Source organism: Gadus morhua, chromosome 7, assembly GCF_902167405.1.
Source record: "Gadus morhua chromosome 7, gadMor3.0, whole genome shotgun sequence".
Lineage (NCBI taxonomy): Eukaryota > Metazoa > Chordata > Actinopteri > Gadiformes > Gadidae > Gadus > Gadus morhua.
The window spans coordinates 20,086,827-20,103,066 of NC_044054.1; the positions used below are offsets into that span (position 1 = coordinate 20,086,827).

The following is a 16,240-nucleotide window of genomic DNA, read 5'->3' on the forward strand; positions in this document are numbered from 1 at the left end:
GATAGATCCTTCTTTATAACTGACCCTCCAGCCAACAGAGGACATTTTGTTTAGGCGCGTACACCCACCCCCCCAAAGAGCGCTACTGAGATGTAATAAAGTGCGGGGCGATAAGGGAGCTCATCATCCCTGTCACAGCTTCTCACTAATGGAGCCTGTACTCCTCATAAACACCATCTCCGGAAATGGCCCGTCTTTTATCTCCCAGTATCCCGAGGTGGTCGGTGTACAGATCAGGAATGCACTTTAATTAAAGTTTGATGCCGTTCATCTCGGCTTTTGAAATATTTACGAACCCCCCCCCCCCCCCCCCCCCCCCTCAACCTCAGATGTTTGTCGGATAAGTGAATGTATATGTCATTGTACTTAAAACTGGATTCATATTATTTTTGCTGTAGTTCTCAGATGTACAATAGCACTATTATTTTACTGCATAGTGATTGTATTAAGGCAATAGTGAGTGCCACTTAAGAAGTGCTTGAAGAGGGCTATAATGGTGTAACCTCATCAAATGTAAACTTCCCATTATTGCCGACCAAAACACCCACCAATAGAATTAACCTTCCCATAATTAAAACGAAAAAGATTTTCCGTGACATAAAGCAGATTGAACAAGTTAGCTGTGATATTAGCCTTTGCTGCCCCATTGTGAAAGACCCTTTTTTTTATTTATACCTTCACATTAAATCACGTTTTTCTTGTCTGTTTATCCTTTGATTTGTAAACACTTTTCCATTAGATAAGTTAAATCAAAAATATGTGTTTTCTCCCCTCTATTTATTAGAAAGTGAAAAACAACAACTCTAATGCATTTCTCTTTCAGGAATAAAAATGGCTGAGATATACGAGGGCAGGCTCTTCTCTATGGAAAATTTGTGTCAAAGCCAAGTATGCTGAAAGCTGTTTTCACAGCCCAAGGAAAAGTGTGTCTCTCCTTACAGGATGTTGTCCAGGTTGAATGGTTGATGGTGAATGGTGAATGGTTTCTTCAACAACCTGACCAAATTGGAGACTGCAGTGTGAATTGCTATCACCTTCTTGGTACAGTAGGACAGGTACATCCATCTCTCCATTCACAGAGAAAACCTCTGGGGTTGAAAATAAACAGATTGTTCACTTTAGCAATTTTGTAGACACAGACTTTGTTATTTGTTGGTGGGTATGTCTGAACCAGTCAAGTGGTGTGTGAAGTTGTCACAGTAGTAGTAGTTTTGTCTGTGGTTCATTGGAAGGCTGGTTACCCCCAACAACTACAAGCATTATAGCCAACCGAAGATTTGCCTGCAGATTTGATTAATTTCTGTGGATAACTGAGGGTGTAATTCTCCCTAAACAACTGTGGCTTCACACTCACTTTCATTTTGGACACGTGCCATTTAGGCAATTCCATCTTTTTTTTATCAAAAATGTTGGTAAACTGAGATGGAGATGGTAAACTGCCCATAAATGCAGCACTAGCTCATTGTGAGAGCAAGGATAGTTGACCTAAGACTTCTGCACCTTATTTTGTGATATGTTCACCGAAGAAACAACACACATTGTCTCTGGAAATATTTAGGAGTCTCTTATGCAATTTTATTTCCATTTTATTTCACATACTTTACAAGGTGACAGGAAGTTTGTACAAAGTACATTTGGTTACACAAAGGTCAGTGTAGCCTTCGGTTTAGAACAAAACTTGAAGTCGACTGTAAGCTTGGCCATAGTACTTTGAGAAATGTACAGTCAAGACATTGTTTACCATTCAGTATGCAACACGGCTTTATCAAATCAACCATTGATTCAATATGAAAAAATTTGGCGATTTGATTGGTGGTTCCTCATGTGGAGGCATAGACCAATGGCTGAAGAGAATATACACCAGGACAAGAGTCAACTCATTCAACACTAATCCTACTGATATGAGCGTCATGTAAAAATGGAATGTTTTACTTGTGTGGAATTTTAAAGAGGCTTTTCAAGGGGCTGGTCAACCCATTAGCTATCCAACATCAGATTAAAATCTGACTTTGAAATGATAAAGTAACTTCATAAGACCCCTTTAACACCACAATTTAATGAATCGGAACCAGACAGTTTATGACCTTGGAGCTTTCAGCTGAAAGTGACATTCTCAACCGGCTTTTACAATCAATCGTCTGCTTCTCCCAGGTCATCTTTAATGGGAAAAATGTGTCAAGTGTCCTCCCAGCCATTCACAGTGAGCTCAACGTGTTAGAAGACTCTGGAGTGGACTCCTTACACCTGCATTCCTGATATCAGCTGGACCATCTGTGAGCACGGAGAAGATCTTTCAATCATTGTATCCAGGATCCTCTAAATATGCCCCCCTCCATGGGTGAAGCAACAGTTTGCACTCTGTATTTTTGTATACTCTGAAGCTTTCTTGGGCATATCCGTGGTTTGGCTTGCCCACCACCATCCCCTGCCCCACCATCATCTGGGTAGGTATTCCTGTGGAAGTCCCGTGAGGTTCCTGTCAAGCAAAGCCTGGTCCACGGATCTGACGAAGGAGTCAATCAGCCGTCTCATGTCCCCCGTGAAGGGGTCGAAGGACGGCTGCTTTACACCGGAGCGCTTGAAGTGGCCGTCTTGGTTGCTCTGCGCGCACATCAGCCTCTCCTCGCTGGCGGTAACGTTCAGGAACAACGTGACCAGGCGCAGCGGCGGGAACAGCGCCCTGTGCAGGTCCTCGTAGTGCACTACAAGCAGCCGCTGGCCAAACTTCAGCCAGCTAAGCGCGTGGGATGCCCACCAGGGGGCGTAGCTCGCTACGAACTCTGACCATTCTGCGTAGTAGAGAGAGAGAGAGAGAGAGAGAGAGAGAGAGAGAGAGAGAGAGAGAGAGGGGGGGGGGGGGCTCGGTTATTGTTGTGAATCTCCCCCCGCTTTTCATTTTTATTTGTTGATAGTTTGGCTGTGTAAGACAAGCATCTGCCAAAAAACACAGGCCATCTGGAGAACACACTTTTTGGTTCCAATCAAAAGAAACATGAAAACAATTGCCTACTTTCCATGAATGACTTTCTGTTAAATATACATTTTATGGATAATCCCAGTATATTGTACAGAACTGATTGCCTTGAAACCGCCCTACCATTCCAAACAATTGCAGTATTGAAAAGAACAATGGCGTCTAAATCACCAAGGAAAATGGCAGTGGGGACAGCGTTACCTTTGCTCTTCCACTGTGTGTCCGTCGCGTGGCCCAAATGCCCGGCGCACTTGCGATTGAACTCCGCCATCAGGGACCGGTACGGGTTCCGGATCAGCAGGATGGCCGCGTCGAACATCTCGATCTCCTTCTGTCCACTCTCGTGGGTCTTCACGCAAATGCTTCGGCCGCTCTTCCAGTAGTCCTTCTCCCCTTTGAAGCCTGAGGGGAGGACGGAAGCGACCATCAGCCCACACAGCCACACTGGCCAGCATGCAGCAGGTTACTGGGGACCCAGTGGCCCCTACCTCTGTTGTACAGCGTGCCGTCAAAGTAGAAGCTGCCAGTGTAGTATCCCGTCACCAGCTCCACCAGGTGTCGAAGCCAGGTGTTGCCCGCCCCGGGGAAACTGGACAGAGCCACCAGATTGCTGGAGCGTTGTGGCAAAAAGGTCCTTTCTTTGCACCTCAAGTCTGGCATGGCGCAAAAAGCACAGGAGGTCAGCCAATGCATTGTCTGAACGAGTGTCAGCAGAGCCCCCAAATCGACCGTTCCAGCTCGTTATGCATGTCTATGATGACAACATGATGAAACCCATCCATCTTTGATGTCATCTTGACACAGAGTTAGCTTTAATGGATTTCTTATGCAAATCCTTTCTCCTCATTGCCAACTAGAGGCTGAAATAAAATCAGATTAGAAGAAATATTGCTTCAATTCTTATTTTACAAGTGTTCCACATGCACGGTAAATACAGCAGGCTGCCCTGTCTACTTCCCACTCACTTCCCCCCTGTACAGATCTGTACCGCACGGTATTGTAGCATAGGGACCAGTCTCAATCGCACATATAAATGTCACATATATATATATATCTGTTGTCACTATATGTCCTGGCCCAACCAGGCTCAATCAATCTGGCCCCCTAATCATCCTCCTGTATAATTGGCCGACTCATTAATTCCCTCACTCTCCACCTCAAGCTGGTGTGTGGTGAGCATTCTGGCGCAGATTGGCTGCCGTGCATCGCCCAAGTGGGTGCTACACACTGGTGGAGGTTAGTGAGGTTCCCCCTTCACTGTAAAGCGTCTTTGAGCGTCTAGAAAAGCGCTACATAAATTCAATCCATTATTATTATTATTATTATTATTATTATTATTATTATTATTATTATATATTACATGACCCCTCACCGAGGACAGGCGTGTGATACACTTGGTAGTAGTCCTGCTGCGTGGGTGCTGTGGGAGTAGCGGGGGAAACCAGGCTGGTGTGGTTCAGACCAGAGTCCCTCCCACACATCTGTGCCTGGGGCTCCTGGGAGAGGCTGAAGAGAGAGCTGGTCCCGGCGCAGAAACATCGGGGAGCCTTCAACACGGCCAGCGGAAGCTCCTACATCAAATGAAAAAAAGACTCAATCTCAGGAGGGTGATGTGCACGCATATGCACCTACGCATGGACAGACACACGTTTGATTTATTCCCTCTTCAACAAACGTTAAATCTACAGTGCTTGTGACATCCAGATGCTGATGTCAAATTGTCACTATGTTTGCACTACTATGATGAGCTGGACGAGTGTGCGCTCGTTACATGCACCTGCGCACACACTCACTCACTCAGCAACACACACGCACACGCACACACACATACACACACACACAGACACTACACAAATACATGGGGATGGAAGGACTCCAAAACCATCGTTATCTCATTATGGGCCCATTAAAGCATAAGCAGCCATCAGCGGTAATGAAACCCCATCCCCAGACTCGTGTCAGTGGGATCCCATGGGGGACGGAGCGACACACGCGCACAGAAAGAAATGTCTCTTATCTTCCATCTCCAGGGAGCGCACACTTCAGGCTGTGGTCTACAGAGACTAGCGCTAGAGTGCTAGCACATCTCTCTGTAGAGTATAGCCAGAGATGTTATGCATTAATCTCACGGTATATATATATATATATATATATATATATATATATATATATATATAATTACGGAGGGGAGCGAACCTTATCCGTGCAGGTCTCGATGCAGGATGGCACGGTGAGATTGGGATGGAGGGAGGCCACGGGGAAGGCGCTGATGGTGCTCTTTGGTATCTTGAAGCAACCGCTGTAGTAAACATTCCTGACTAGGGCGAGAAGGAGAGGGAGAGCAAGAGAGAGATGCGCAATACAGTATGAACACGAAGCAGGTTGTGAACCCATCTTCAAAACCCAGTTGAATGAGAACAAAGACGCGTTCATTGTAGCTTGCTACTGGCACTCGACTAGCGAGCTTACGTTAAACGCTTAAATAAGAGAAGGCAAGATGAGGTCGGATAAGATGGGTGTTTGAACACTTCAATGCCAAGTCTTTTGTAAGTAGACATATTTTCTGTATTTGCAGTTATTATTTTTATTTAAATGTTTAGTTTCAGACTCTTTCATATTTACTGTCCTGAACTCTATGCTGTGACAGCAACATTTCCTGTCAGGGATTAATAAAGTAAAATCAACTTCTAATAAAAACAATTAAAAAACTAGTAGGATTAGTAAACGCCTATCTATTTGAAGTTAACTCTGCTAGTTTGGTATGAGGCCCGGGGAATGTGGCCACACTCCATTTGATCCTAATTTCTTTGAACATGGATAGGCTTAAGTATAAATACGCAGACTTTACCACTAATGCAATGTGACATCCATATTTAGGTCAGTCAACAACTTTGCACAAAGAGTACATCACGAAGGCCTGCAACAACTTGAACACAACTCTTTTCGCCCCATTCGTGAGGTAACCGTTCCCTTGTAAAAGCTCATCGATGCATCATATCTATTCATATGAATTTGTTTCTTTTTATTTTGCTCAAAGATCCACCATTCCTATATGTTTCGGTGAGTGTTTCATAAAGACACGGTCTTACGAGCAGGGGTAAAAAGAGGGTGAAAGATGGTGAATGAGTAATCATTAATCAGGAGTGTGCTGCCCGCCGTGTATAGCTGCCATGCATCCCCACCCCTGCATAATAAACCCATGTTTCTGCACGCATATACATCAATATCGCAGGAGGAGAAGTAACTAGTATAATATGTTATGTGTGTGTGTGTGTGTTTGTGAGAAAGAGAGAGAGCGACAGAGAGAGAGCAAGAGAGGCCTAAAGACTGATTTATAGAAATCCCCCCTGCCTGAGTGTAGAGAGGGAAACAGAGAGGTAAGAGGTAAAGGAAACCGAGTAAGAGACCTAGGGAAAGAAAGAGAGAGATTGAACGAGGGAAGGAGAGAGAGAAAGAGAGAGATCAAGCAAAAAAGAGAGAGCAAGGCTGATAGAAGTAAGTAGAGACTAGCGTTCCGGTGCCGGACTCACATTTCCTGTGTCCCGGGAGTTGTTCCACCTTGTATATGGAGAGGCGCTCCACTCCCCCACAGGGGGTGCCCCTCTCTCCGCGACAGCTCACACTGCAGTCCTCCTCGGGGGCCTGGGAGCTTCTGATGCGGTTCCCACAGTGACACTCGGCCCCATACTCTAGACCTGCATACTGGTACCCACTAACCACACACACACACACACACACACACACACACACACACACACACACACACACACACACACACACACACACACACAGACACACACACACACACACACACACACACACACACACACACACACACACACACACACACACACACACACATACACACACACACACACACACACACACACACACACACACACACACATATAGACGTATATACACACAGGTAGAAATACACATATCCATGTATATGAAATCCATGCATGCACACATACACACACACACATGAACAGAAATATACACGTGTATATACCCACACACAACCACACACACAAACACTCACACACACACACACAGACATACACACAGCAACACACACACACACACACACACACACACAAACACACATGAACATAAATACACACGTGTATATACACACACACAACCACACGCACACAAACACACACACACACACACACACACACACACACACACACACACACACACACACACACACACACACATAAACAGCCATAAACATGAGCAAATATAAACAAACACATACCCAGGCCCACACACACCCTGAAAAATATACTTAAACATGAGCATATATAGACACACACATAAACACCCACCCGATCACACACACACACAATCACACTACAAACACACACACTCATGCACACACCCACATACACTCAGTCAAACCGGATGAACACATACACAACCGGATATACAAACTTAAAGACACACTTAAACACAAACACACACCGACACACATACATAAACATCTTTCGCGAGAAACCAAAATTGCTCCCGCCCGGGGCGATCCATAACCGCAAGCCATCAGCCGTTGGCTACAGCCAGCCTATCGGACACCACTTAAGATTTAAAACTCATTCGTTTATTTTGGGTTTCCCGCCCTACTGAGGATTTCCTCCCCTTGCCGTGTTGTAACAATAGCGTGCATGTGTCCGCACTACGCCGGATGGGGCCACAGCCCAGCTAAAGAGACTCCTGAGCCAGGGGAGGATCCAGGGTGTCCAGGCTTACTCTGGGACTCATCCCCCCCCCCCCACCCCCTGTCCTTCCCTCTCCTCTGCGATGAAAAACATAATCAGAATTGACCTTTTATATATATCGTCCTTTTATAGTTTCCGCACTGAGGCGAACTTACTCCTTTTGCCACATTTCTATAACTGGAACACTTTGGTAAACAGCACATCGCGGAGGGGTAGAGGAGAGGCTGAAACGCTGTCAACACCACCTTGGTAGTCTGCGTGCATCTGCCTTTATTCCACTGAGATGCTTCCTCTGCTTTCCACAATGTCTGAGGTGCGCTCTGTGAAAGCCTTTTTCTGAAATCTAAGATAACATCAGGATAATGTTGTGCAGGCACAGCTACTACAGCAGGAATGGCTTTGAAATGTCAAAAATCTATTCAGATTCTGATTTTGCCCAAAAATATTTGTCATAGCTAATTGCTCCATTTCTGTACTCTCTGCCTTATACTTGGGTGCAGTATATATCTCCTTCTGTTTAGTGAAAATCCTGCGCATAGTGCATAGTGTACAGCTATGTATACTATGTCATCAATTCATTAAAAGCCTCCGTTCACTTCCACTCCATATAGATAAAGCTGCTTAAATTGAGAATAAATGTTTATAAAAAGACATCAATAGGCAACAGCCCATGAAGGACTACTCCACAACAAGAGATGGAAACCAGCGTTATTACCATGCAGTTTCAGTATTCCTCTCTCGAATACCTGAATTCAATCTGCAATATTGCCTCCATGTGATTGTATGTCACGTGACGGGCTCTCCTCCCCACCGCCAATCATTCACTGTCCCCCTCCACCCCTTCCCCAGCCACCTGGCACTCCACTGGAACACAAGCAGCCATTCACCCAGAGGAGTCTCAAAAAGTGCTCCGCACCGAACAGCGCTGCCTCTGTGGCTCGCCCGGCGATGCCCTCTCTAGCCCTCCGCCCACCGGCGCAGCGGCCCAGCCTCCACAACGGCATTACCTTTCGGCGCAGGTGTCCTGACACAGGGTGCTGGTCATCTTGCGCAGGTCGTACAGGATAGTTCCCCCCAGGGCCCGGTCCCCTGCCTCGTGCAGGAAGCAGCCCACATAGGTCCCTGCGAGGGGAGAGGGGGGAGAGTATAAGACAGATGAGAAATATAACGGAGGAAGGTCAGTCACCCTCCACTAGTGTTGATGTCAAGCACATGGTGGGTCCTCCCAGGCCCACACAAGGGCAAACGTAGATCTTTCCATCCGTGGATGTGAAATTGGCATTAATTGAAAAGAGTATTCAGAAATAGTATTTTTGTTATTTTTTTTCTATGCCCTCTATTAAGCATTTGTAACATTTAATTCTATTTTATACCGGAAGGACTGAAGAGCAAAAAATCTAGGCGAAAAGAAAGGGATTTTCATTTGATATTTCATCGATCCTGCTGAAAGACTCTCCCTTGATAGTTAGAAATCTGTCATGCCATATGTGAATCTGCCACTTTCCAGACTATTGTGATAAAATATCACATATAGTTAAGCAAGTAAACAAGTAAATATTTTATTGTCTCTCTCACGAGCGAAATTTGCTTTGGGCAAACAGAGAGCGTCGGCGACACATACATAAAGGTTTTACATAGACATACATAAAACATGAAACACATTGCATTACCCAAAACATGGCCTCACCCAAACACATGGCCTAACCCCCACCTTGAAACCCATTATAAAAAGTATGGTATTGCATTATTGCATTTATTGCGCCCATAAAACTCAGTTATGTGATCAAAAGCGCGTATTTTCAAGTTACTAGCATTATATGAATCCCAAAAATTACAATAAATCCCAAGCTGGAAAGGCCAAGGAATTCCAAGTACACATTTATTGCGCCCATAAACCTTAGATGGAATGATTCTTTCGTTTCAACCACATTTTCCCATAATTGCCACAATTTGAGAGTGTGGCTTGCCGTCAATGAAGTGCTCATTACGTTGACAGGGTAGTTTGAGCCACTGAATGACATGAACATGAACAGATATTTAATGTAAATATGACACCATCCTTACAGAAAGAAACTGGTCATTTCTATGCAGAGCATGTTGAAGGATTGGAAGCCTTGAAGCAGACGGTGTTGGACAAGCGGGGAGGTGGGGGGACACGGTAGATGAATGTAGCCCATGTGTCAGCAAGATGCACTGACACGAGAGAAACAAGAAACGGAGCATGAAATCCTTTGTCTGGGCTCAGAGCGTGTAGAGCACAGAATTTAACGTCCAACAGTTTTGCAGTGTCCTTCTGAACCACGTGTCCTTCCAAACCATGCGTCCTCCAAAACCCTGCATCCACCTAGACCCTGAATCCCTCTAAATCGTGTGTCTTCCGAAGCTCTGCATCCCCCTAAACCCTACATCCTCCTAAACCATGTGTCTGCATAAGCCCTGCATCCCATAAACCCTACATCCTCCTAAACCATGTGTCTGCATAAGCCCTGCATATACCTCAACCTAGTGTCCTGCTAAACCATGTGCCTGCATAAGCCCTGCCTCAACCTAAACCTAGTGTCCTCCTAATCCCTGCATCCTCCTTAACCCTGTATCCTCCTTAACCCTGCATCCTCCCTTACCTTGTATCCTCCCTAACCCTTTATCCTCCTAAACCTAGTGCCCTTCTAAACCCTGTATCCTCCTTAACCTAGTGTCCTCCTAAACCCTACATCATTCTTAAAGCTGCATCCTCCTAAATCATGCATACTCCTAAACTAAGTGTCATCCTAAACCCTGCATGATCCTAAATCCTGTATTCTCCTAATCCATGTGTCCTCGTAAACCCTGCAAAAATCTAAGCCCTGCATCCTCTTAAAGTCTGCATCATCCTTAACCTTGTATCTCATAGAACCTGCATCCTCCTTAATCTTGCATCTACCTGAACCATACATCCTCATATACTCCGTAAAGCCTTCGCTATAGGCTTGGTGGACCGCATTTCTTGACTACTTTGTCGTGGAAGCCCATCTCAATGTAAAGAATCATTCCAATACATCCAAGAAATGCAGCCCTCCTTCTGCAGTCAGTGTATCATTTTTGGCCAATATCAGGGACAGTACTGTCCACATGTTAGTAATAAGAAGGAATTCGTTCATAAATGAATACAGATGAGTGCTAACTAGCTAGCATACCTAATACTTAAGTTAGTGTAATTACATTTTTTATCCTTATTCTTCAGACTAATTGGGCATTCCCCAAAAGTTTAGTGAAATGGTTTTTCGTGGACCACCTTGCAATTGTTGCAAATCTGATTTTGAATCACGTTTGTTTCAACAGAGGTCGAGATTTACTTTTCCTTGCAGATGGTTTGCTGTTGGTAAACCAAGATCTCTTCCTAAAAGTAGCTGGTTATTGACACAGTTAATCAATGCTGTGCCCCAGACTTTGCATATTGTATGTAAAGGCTGTGAGGGACTATTCTAGACCATCCTCTAATATAAATCATTGTTGAAAAGCAATATTTTCTAAGAGCTGATCTTGAACGATTAGAGCCTTGATTCAAGCATGCAAACAGGGGAAGGGAAGCGGTTTGGATCAGCAACCATGCGTGAGATGAACACCCTGTGTGTTGGTGTTTAATGACATGCACAAAAACTGGCCCAGCTCCTCTTCCCAGAGAGGGCTGAGAAAGAAGTCGATGCCAATGGAAGGCAGTAGGCAGCGAGGAGGGGAGATGCAAGATTACCACAGATGGGGGTAGGCAGTCCATTTTAGGACCATTAGAGTAGACCTGCGGAGGGCAGCAGGGACCCAGTAGGGGACCGCCGATCTTGGGAGGAAAATGCAGGCTACCACACAGACTAAAAGAACGTCACGCTTTTAGTCCAGGACTCAAAAGCTGTTTATTTTTAGAGAAAAGCTATAATTAAATTGTCATTGATGCCTTATCCATTTATTTATTTATTTTTGTTGTATTCGTGGATTTCCCCCCGTACCGTTAAGGTTTAAGTTTTAATCTTCCGGTAATTCAAAAACAACAAATCCTTCCCTGTGCATTCAAATGTAAAAATCTCACATAAATGCATAATGGAGCTGTGTTTGCTGCTCTAAATTCATGCCTGTCTCATGAATGTGCAATGAGTTGCAGTTTCTAAATGAGAAATGGAAACCTCACGCGCAGATTGTGTTACCGCTGGCTAGGGGCCATCCGAGCAACCTAAAGTAAATCACCAAATAAGACAATAGGTACATTTGTATGTTTTCTGCCTCATATATTATTCAAGGAAAAAACATTTTTCTGTCAACAAGCTTTATTTGTTACACACACATATCCTAGCTGCGGTGCTCTGCACACAAAAGAAATACAATTCAGAGGCTATCGTCCATTTCAATAAGACGTTGCAGAGGTATCTGCTCTATTTCAAGCCTAGCCTCAAGGGCTTACACTATGCATCTAGATGTTGTCATGGGTGGGTTGACACAAACAGGGTAGCTTTGGAATTGATTGATAATACAGTCTTCATGTAACCTAGTGGTGGCCAATACCACCACTGAATGACAAACATTGTACTGGTGTACAACCAGGACTATGAATAAGAAGAATCAGGAGGAGCTATGTTCTTCTTGAAGAATATCAGGGATGAGATGAATGTGTGTTTTTTCCAATTGCCACTTCCCCAATGAAACGAGCCGAAAGGCGCACAATGTGTTCCTTGTGTTCCCATGTATCATCTGTCTAGCGATCAACACAGAGATGCTTAAGTTGTTGTTGACTTCCGTATCATGAGTTCATTAACAGAGACCTTTTGCATCACTGACGACGACGAATATGTGTTTTTTGCTCTACGTTTATTTTTTTCTAGTCACAGTTAGACCTCAGCGAGACAAAGACATTGAAATTGCCTAGCAGTACCTTCCTTACACACATACCGGCCTTTCCAAATGCACAGACATGAATCTCTTATTGTGCTGAATAAAGCTATGAGGGATGAATTTGTAGCCTTTTTTAATGCACTTTTGCACATAACATGTTGTACGCCACCAGGGAATGTGTCTATGTTCATTGCCAGAGAAACAGTATACAAAATCCTTAACCTTTAACCAACCACCGTTGAAACACGACTTACATAATAATGTTATAGCAACAGGGCTTCTACAACCATATGTGCTTCAGCTACTTGCAAAGGGATGCACGGGTTAAAAGCGTATTCTTGGATTGAGCACAGTATACAACTAAATCGATGGATATCCTTATTCTTGTTTTCTTATGGCGCATAATAATTCACTCTCTGAGCCTTGCACAGTTTCAGGGGGTAACATTGTTGTTTGCTTGTCAATTCACTCATTCAGGGGAAAATTAAGACATGTTAAATTCAATTTAAGATAGACAAAAAAACCTTTTCAGCCCGAGCCATCTTGTGTGTGCCGAGAATAATGGATTTTCTTTTATAACCCATGAATCATCGGAAAGTCATTATTTTAACTCTCCACCCCTTTCTGAAAAAATACAGCTCAACGTGACCCGGCGGAACGCGCTTATTTTCTTCTCCTTCTTCAAATGAGGGGCCTCTCAGAGAAGCCTGACATTGCGTCTCTGGTGACTCAACACCCACGACTCACTGTTGGTAACTGTTTACTAGCGTGCATCATGCGGCTGCGAACGCCTTATCTTCACCGCCGCTTACCTTTCCGTCTGCTGCCGCTGCTCCGACCGCTGCCGCTGCTGCTGAGCTGAGCGCCCCTCTGCTCAAGGGTCTCGGGCAGAAGGCCGTGGAACCAGCGGTGCTGCAGGTGCTGCGCCCCCAGGCCGCGGGAGTCGGCCCAGTGTCGCCTGGCCCTCGTGCCCGGCCCCGGCCCCGACCCAGGCCCCGGGGTGGCCTGGTAGGTGGCCCACCGGGAGCGATGCCTCGCGCTCAGGCCGGACCCCCTGGGCACGGTGGGGGGGGCCACCAGGGACAGCGGGGGCTTGGTGGAGGAGGACAGGGAGGGGACCCCGCTGGTCTGCGTGACCCGCAGGCCAGAGCGCTGCAGGAGCAGAATGCTGCCCGCCATTAGGTAGGCGATGCCCAGGAAGAACAGCAGCACCTGGGCTCGCCACAGGAAGCAGTGCACCTTCGAGAGCCGCGCCAACATGCTGAGCGCGGGCTGGGATCAGAGCAGCCGACCCCCCGGCGCGGCGAGGAGCGTCAGAGTGCGGCGTCTACAGACGCATCAAGACGCACTGTGCCGGCGCTGGTGGCGGTCCAACACCATGCTCTTCCTCTTCCCTAGTGTAGCCCCCCAGCAGTGCAGTCATTCTTCCCGCCAAGCCTCCACCATGCCTTGCTTCTTCATCTCAGTGCCCCTCCTCCACCAAGGGGTGGGGGTTGGATCCTTTTAATGTGCCACAGCTAAGATTGACCTCAAGGCAATCTCCAGCACTGCAACACCCGGGTTGCCTTCAACAAGTCCCTGGGGACAAAATGGAGGGGGAGAAAACAGGCAGCTGTTTTATTTATTTATTTATGTATGTATGTATTTCCTCTTTTTAAATGTCACTGTTATCCGACTCCATATGTGCATAATCCAATAGTGCGGTGGCATGTGAGGGGATTAGACCCGTAGCTCATGTTGAAATATATAGGCTTGTGTTTCCCTGGCCTCCAGCTATGTCTTTTTTTTTCCCATTTTGCTGTTTGCTGCCTCTTTTATGTTCAAGACGATCCCTGAAGTTGTGGTATCCCTGCAATTTGACTGCAGGGTATGACAGACCTAACTTGCAATGTTGTTTGTGCTTTTTCACCACATACCAAAATAACTGAATTAGTTGGAACTTACAAAAAAAAGGATATCTTTTACCAAAATTTTGAATATGGCCTCTCTTCCCCAAACCATATCAAACAATGTTGAGTTATTAAGCAACATCTGTCAAGGACGAATATCTATTATGTGTTTGACAAATTAATCTTAAATCCTAATTTGATAGGTGGAAAATCCAAAAGAGTGTAGACCCAATCATGCAGTGAAAGAAATATGAGATGAGATGAGAGGACAGCAGATCTCCATATTAACACCTTCTCGTGCATGCAGATTTGCAGGATATATGACAATGTTGGCCAATTATCGTTCAGCTGTCAAACCTATTCTAAACCTACATTAATCTTCATAAGCAATAGCGTTTATGAAAGGAATACATCCAAGCAATGTCAACGATTAATTTCGTCATAGTTCGCTTTGGAAAATGGGATCATTGAAGTGTTGCCATACAAGGTCCCAGGTGTTTTATTTCTTTTTTTTGACACCTCAGTGAACGCTTTGAAATGAACTGCTGGTCTTTTAGTATATCACAGGCAAATAGATGCGTTTCAGAGCGTGTCTCTTTGCTTCGCACCAGCGGACATTATAGTAGTATTCATACTTCCTATTGTGTCAATAACCGTTAGGGGACCCTGACACCGTTTTAGTACTTTTCACACAATGTAGCCTATCCTTCGGGTCGTTTTATTTAATCGAAACATTTCGACACACTTGCGAGCAAAGTATGGAGCTGCTGCTGCTCCCGAGAATCGAAGCAACAGTTTGCCCACAGAATATCCTCTTTACATCGTTTCATGCACAGTGGTCAACTCTTTCAACTAAACACAATTTGCGGACATAAAATGAACTCAAATAATACAGACTATATCATCTTAACACTGCGAACAGCGTCCGCCGTATGTTGCATGTTTCATCCAAACAAAAAAGAATCAAGGGTAAGTAGGGAAACCTTGCATAGCATTAGAAATCTTCCATCTTAAGGTTCCGCACCGTTTACAGTAGATGATCATTTGGCCGGTTGCTTACCCTCAGCTCCAGAGAGACGCCACGACGTCTTATCGCTCAATAAATTATGAATCTGTTGACATGCTCTCACTTCCCCGGTTTTTCTGAAGGTCTCCTTACAGTTCCTCAGCATTTGCCAGAGCTGTGACGACGTGCTCGCGTTATATAAGCGATCTCCCTCTCTCTCCATCTCTCTCTCTCGCTCTCTCTCGCTCTCTCTCCCTGTCTCCATCTCCCTCTCCCCCTCTCTCCCTCTCGCCCTCTCTCTCTCCCTCTCCTCCCTCTCTCCTTCTATCTCCCTCTCTCTCTCCCTCCCTCTCCCTCTCTCTCCCTCTCTCTCTCTGCTTCTCACATTTTACTCTCCGTCGGAGGAGCTGGCAGAACGACATAAAGAGAGGAGGCAGTGTGTGTGTGTGTGTGTGTGTGTGTGTGTGTGTGTGTGTGTGTGTGTGTGTGTGTGTGTGTGTGTGTGTGTGTGTGTGTGTGTGTGTGTGTGTGTGTGTGTGTGTGTGTGTGCGTGCGTGGGTGGGGTGTGGGGGGGGGGGGGGGGGGGGGGGGGGGGGTTGAATTCTCATTTGCATTGGTGATCTAAGCGCGTCACGGCACTCGCTGTGCGGGGAAACGTGTCCGGCAGTAGGCATTGAAGACAAGAGACACGCCGAGTCCTGATGCTTTACGACGTTGCATCCTCCGGCTCCATCCTTGATCGACATTTGTTTATCGACCGACTTGCCCTTTTTTTATTATTATTCTCATACTG

At 45.5% G+C, this 16,240-nt stretch overlaps 1 protein-coding gene across 1 annotated transcript; it reads right to left on the reverse strand.

The window, feature by feature from the left end:
* Positions 1-1,548: 1,548 nt before the first annotated feature.
* wscd1b (WSC domain containing 1b) lies at positions 1,549-15,721 on the reverse strand. The gene is made up of 9 exons (XM_030362486.1): positions 15,502-15,721; positions 13,365-14,130; positions 8,706-8,820; positions 6,505-6,686; positions 5,171-5,292; positions 4,347-4,545; positions 3,463-3,627; positions 3,176-3,376; positions 1,549-2,789 (listed from the first exon to the last, which is right to left on the reverse strand). Exons 2-9 carry the CDS (start codon positions 13,810-13,812, stop codon positions 2,437-2,439), a joined length of 1,785 nt encoding a protein of 594 aa, XP_030218346.1. The 5' UTR covers positions 13,813-14,130; positions 15,502-15,721; the 3' UTR covers positions 1,549-2,436.
* Between the last annotated feature and the right edge of the window lie 519 nt (positions 15,722-16,240).